This window comes from Manacus vitellinus, unplaced genomic scaffold (assembly GCF_001715985.3).
Source record: "Manacus vitellinus isolate BGI_N305 unplaced genomic scaffold, ASM171598v3 scaffold_32_pilon, whole genome shotgun sequence".
Lineage (NCBI taxonomy): Eukaryota > Metazoa > Chordata > Aves > Passeriformes > Pipridae > Manacus > Manacus vitellinus.
In genome coordinates, this window is record NW_021940460.1 from 4,992,824 (window position 1) to 4,998,087 (window position 5,264).

Here is a 5,264-nt window from a genome sequence, read left to right on the forward strand (position 1 = left end):
CCTCCAGGCTGCAATCTCAAATTCAGCTCCTGGCGAGGCTGGGCCAGGGGGGTTATTTTCTGATTAACTCTCAGGCTCTTTTCTCTGCACCCGACTCAAAGCAGTTTCAGTAATTTGACTGTCTGGATTTGGAGAGCATTCCCTTGAATCCCTGTGTGTCCAGCTGGGAGCTTGCCTTCTGTCCAGGGTTGTGACAGTGATGAGTGCTAAGAGGAAAATAAAAAAATCTGTATTTTAGCTTTGCCTGTTCTTGTTTTATCTCTGCATGAACAATATTTAATGTAGAGCAATGAATGTATCTCAGTTATTGTCCAGCTGTGTGAGAGAAACTGGATAAACTTGTTCAGTTTTGCACTTGTTACTGATTTCAGACTGATTTTTTGAAAGGCAGCTCAAGTCCTCCAGCATCCTCTATGGGTTAACTTGGGTTCTGCCTTGTTTTTTTAAAAAAAATCTTGCTCAGATATTATCCTTCTCCTTTTAACATACACAAGTAGATAACAATTAGATGTGCTTCCTTTTAATGAGGGTCTGGGTCTTGGCATGTGCTTTACAAGGAGGTTAAGGAGATGGTTAAGGAGATGAACAGCTGTGACAGGAACTTCTATATCAGGAAGACCATTAAAATTTGTCTTATGTTAATAATACCAGCTTAGTGGACAAAATTACTTTTAAGAGCTCATTAATTAAGACTAAAACGTCTTTGTACTTTTCTCAGACTTCTATGGTACTTGACAGTCAATTTGTTAATGCTTTGTAACTCTGCAAAACAGGGTTTTCTGGCTCTTTTTTTGTTTGTTTGTTTTGTTTTCTGGCTTTTTAGGAGAGAATGTACATAAAGTTTTGTAAAGTAATACTGAACAGATGGGTGTAATTGCATTTTGATCTAAGGATGATGCCCAAGAGGCTGTTTAAAATGTCAAAAGACTGACCCAGCAATTACTGTAGTGACGAGATTAAGTTTTGGACTTCAAAACCATTGAGACAAATCCCTCAGTTTTTGGCTCAGTATTTAATTATTTGCCTTTTTTCACATTTAAGATACCAACCAGGAAGAGCTGGAATTTTCTGGCAAGAGCAGCAGCTCCTGCATAGTTTGATTGAGGCAGAAAAACTCAGCTAACAAATGCAGGGCACAGAATGAACTAACACTGTGTATGTGTTATTGTGGCAATCTGATTCATCAGGAGCCATCATCTGCTTCCAGTGCAGAGAGAATGGAACAGCAGGTACACACAAGGAAAGTGTTTTAGCAGGCTGAGAGTGCAATATAAATCTAAAAGGGAGTGTTGGAAGTTAGGGCCAAACATTAATGGCAATACTTGATTGCTGCAGTTGGAGTGGATCGATGGAGAGGCTCGGAACTGGAAGAGTGATGAGGATATGAGTGCAGTGACTGCTCTGTGAGAACCTGCCCTGGGTTTCCTCTGTGTGTCTGTGCTGGGCTCCCCCAGGCTGACAGCCTCCTCCTCCTGTGTGGACAAAGCTCCTCTGCTCCAAAGGCAGCTCCACGTGCTGTCCTGGGAACATCATGCTCCCAAAGGCCTGTGGATTCCACCCACACAGTGCTGATCACACCAGGCTGCAGAAAAGGTGAGGAACTGCTGTTTTGAGAGCACCCCCTGCTTTTGGGAGTGAGCTGGAGAATCACAGAATGGGCTGGGTTGGAAGGGTCCTTACTGATCATCCAGTTCCACTCCCTGCCATGGGCAGGGAACCTTCCCCTATCCCAGGTTGCTCCAAGCCCCCTCCAACCTGGCCTTGGACACTTCAGGGAAGGGGCAGCCACAGCTTCTCTGTGCCAGTGCCTCACCACCCTCACAGGGAAGAATTTCTTCCTAATACCTAATGTAGATCTACCCTCTTCCAGTTGCAGCCTACGAGGAATTTCCTGGGATAGAGCTCTCTGTGCCTGTTCATGTTTGCAGTGACAGGTTTCCATCAGAGAGGCCATGCTGTGACTGCTGGAATCACTCCTGGAGCACCTCAGTGACACTCCCCAGCCTGCCTGGATGGAGGTTTGGGGTTTGGGACTGCTCATGGCAGCCCTGCTTGTGGATCTCTGCAGGAATTAACACGTAGCCAATGTCCACAGCTATTTAAATACAGGGCTAAACTGAACCTGGTTCACTGCACAAAGGGCTGTAGCTGTATCTGTTGGCTTAAACTGATAAGAAATATCCTGATTGACCCAACTGATTTCTAGTAAGGGTTTTGGGTAAAGAGCTCCCTCCCCTGCAGTCCCTAAAGCAGAGGGCAGTGCCTGTGGCATTAGTGCATTACTGTACAGTAAATCCTGTGCATTGTGCCAGGGAAGTACTTCTAGGGCAGAACACAGCAGTGCAGGGATGCTGAGATCCTGTTTGTAAATATGTCTGTCCCCTTTCCTTACCAACCAAAGCCAGGCAGCACTGTAATGTGGTGTTTTACTGCTGTAGGTGTGACTGTGCTGAATGGTTTTCATGGCACAACTGTATTTATTAAAGGATCACACTTCTTCCATGGCACAACTTCATTTTCAAGAGCACAGAAGTTTGTTCAGAGCAGACAGATGGCCTCAAATCAGCTTCTGCTGCAAATGACTTACTTGAATCTTAGGTACGAGGCATGATTCAAACCTGACTGCTGGAGGTGCCAGGAAAATAAATGATAGCTGCCAGTGTTGCAGTCTGTTGCCCAGCTTATTCCCAAAATCAGACTCTTGCTACTGAGAGCTGACAGCGGGGTTCAGAGATGACAAATGATCAGAAAATAACACAGCCTGTGCAGGCCTTTGGTCTGATCCCTGTCCAAGCTTGAAGAGTGGCATCAGCCCTCTGCAAATGCTGCTCTTAGATCCCAGAAGATACAGGTCACACACGGAATTCATGATTAATCCTCATTGTTAAGAGCCTGAATCTTCAGCAAAGGATAATTACTTTAATTAGTTCTCAGTGTGTTGTACTAGCTGTGGAGAGATACTTGCTTACCTTCCTCCCCTGGGAGCTGGTCTCTGAAGGTTCTGAGGAGGGTGAAAAGATAGTTGTGCCCCCAGGGCGAGGTGGAACACTCAAAACCGTCTGACAGTATCAAGTGTGGGCCAGGAAAGGTTAAAATATGTGGCAGGGCCTGGGCTAAAACTGTGTCAAGGGCTGTTTGATTTTCAGCTCAGTTTAATGATTCTAACTTACTATCTTCTAAGCACTTCAGTGTTTAGAAACTGGCTGTTTGCTTTTTTGTTAAAACGCAGCTAATGGATACAACAGCTCATTTCTGACTTTGGCCTAAAAGCTCCCATTGCCCAGCATAGCCTTTGAAGCCCACTCCTTCCTTGCAGTCCCTTATTTCTGTTTGTCAAATTTCCACTTTATTGAGCTTCTCTCTGCACACACCTGGTTCCTCACACACACAAATAAACCGGGTCATACAAATTCCGTACCTCGTTTTACAAATTTCCTAACAAAGGGCAACTCGGCCTCCCCCTTGATCACACCGGCCTGCCTTGGAATGAAAGAGCTATTTCCAGCAGTCCTTTGCCCAGTTCCTCGTGCCTTCCCCCGGCGCTGAACTCTGCAGAGAGCTCCCTGAACGTGACACAGACCCGGCGGTTCTCGATGTGCTTGCGGTGGATCCCGTGCTTCCACTTGTACCGCGCGTCCCCCTGCAGCACCACCAGCGCCCTCCGGGGCAAGTGAACAGCAACAGTCACCTCCTTACTGGGAACCAGCCTCGGCGGCACAACGCCCTCGATTCCCTCCTCGCCCGAATTTCTGCACGCTGCTGTTTGTGTGAGAGACCCGGGGGGGCTTAATTGCCCTTTGCTGAAAGTGGGGGATAGTTGGATGGTGTCCTCTGAGTCACAGGACATGGAGAGCACGGTTTTGGAGAGCAAGTTTAAGCTGACCAGACGCTCCCCCCACAGCCACCAGTCATCAAAGTGGGGGTCTATGGCAGAACCCCTCTCTGGTGTGTAGTCCAGGTTACACTGTTCAACAGGCAAGAAACCACTGAGCACAGAGCAGGCCTTCATTTGTGCCACGATCTTCCTGCTGAAACTTGGCAAACCGGTAAAGCCATCAGCTTTTAGCCTCTGCTTCTTGAAGTTCACTTTGGGTCCATAGTCCTGTTGGAAAAGAAGAGGGAGGGGGAAAAAAGCTGGTGTAAAGGGAAAATCTAGGACAAGCCTTTTTGGAGAGGCTGTGGTCCCTACCAGGATTCTGTTCTCATCGCTTCCTGGTCACCAGGTTCCAAAAGGACTCGGTGAATGTACCTTAATCTCTCTGGAGTTGGATTTGTAAAGTAAAACCAAACCCACACACCCACTTCTTTCCCTTGGAGATTGTGTGAGCTTTACTGCCTGGACATGCACCATCAAATACTGTTTGTTTTGACTATCATGTGTTTTTCCAAGAAGTTGATTTTAACGACAGGTAATTCTCGGCATTGATTTCAGGAAAAGCTTTCAAAGGAAGACATTTAACGAAACATCTAAATATCTGGGGGGTTGACTGAAAACATCTTTCCTTTTCCAGAGGCATCCAAGATCAAATGTGCTTCTAAAATCCAACCTGCTTCTTTCGGCCAGACTGTGATGGTTTCCAGTCATCTCGATCCATCAGTTCCACTATCTCACACTCTTCATCTTCACTAATGAACTCCTCCACCAGGAACACCCCTGGAAAGGGGAATGCCCAGCCAGCAAATTCCGAGTGCTCATTTCCTTTAGCTAGGCCTGTTGCTGGACAGTAAGTGAAATTATCTTCTCCCTGTGGAAATAACAACGGAAAAGAAAAAAAGCAATTAAAGGCATTTTCATTTTTTTACCACTGCAACCTTGATATTGCAGCAGGAAAACCGTACGGGATTCTTGCAGACATGAGAAATGTTACAGCTGCTTTTGGGGAACAACTATTCCCTGTTTTGTTTTGTTTTGTTTCCACGAGGTGCTTGCTTGAAGCCACTTTGCTTTACTAGTGATGTCTTTATCCTACAAAGACAGGGGAAGAACCGGTGATCCTCGGGGCCACAGGTGCAAGGAGATTAATGGTGGGCATCGCTCAGGCGGGCTGGAGAGATATGGTTTGTCATAAGCAATAAATGTTGAATGAGGAAAGTTGATAAAAATCGCCCGGGCCGCAAGGCTAAGCTGTAGGAAATGAGTGTGATGCGTGGAGCTCAGGTGAGCTCCCTCTCTACTCCTGAGCGCAGCCGGGGCGTTACGAGGGTGAAGAATCCACAGTACCCCTGGGGGGAACGGGGGCTGTGCCTTGTCCCCACCTGCCCCG

The 5,264-nt window shown here is 46.7% G+C and overlaps 1 protein-coding gene across 1 annotated transcript; it reads right to left on the reverse strand.

The window, feature by feature from the left end:
* Nucleotides 1-2,960: 2,960 nt before the first annotated feature.
* Nucleotides 2,961-5,033, reverse strand: ALKBH4 (alkB homolog 4, lysine demethylase). The gene is made up of 3 exons (XM_029961257.1): nucleotides 4,971-5,033; nucleotides 4,548-4,745; nucleotides 2,961-4,102 (listed from the first exon to the last, which is right to left on the reverse strand). Exons 1-3 carry the CDS (start codon nucleotides 5,031-5,033, stop codon nucleotides 3,467-3,469), a joined length of 897 nt encoding a protein of 298 aa, XP_029817117.1. The 3' UTR covers nucleotides 2,961-3,466.
* Between the last annotated feature and the right edge of the window lie 231 nt (nucleotides 5,034-5,264).

What these genes read in the sequence shown, in the direction of transcription:
- ALKBH4 (XM_029961257.1), bottom strand. Translation starts at nt 5,033, where the DNA reads ATGCCCACCATTAATCTCCTTGCACCTGTGGCCCCGAGGATCACCGGT. An exon ending in CCGGTTCTTCCCCTGTCTTT is followed by an intron (nt 4,746 to 4,970) that starts GTAGGATAAAGA and finishes TTATTTCCACAG; the next exon opens with GGAGAAGATAATTTCACTTA. An exon ending in AGTCTGGCCGAAAGAAGCAG is followed by an intron (nt 4,103 to 4,547) that starts GTTGGATTTTAG and finishes CTTTTCCAACAG; the next exon opens with GACTATGGACCCAAAGTGAA.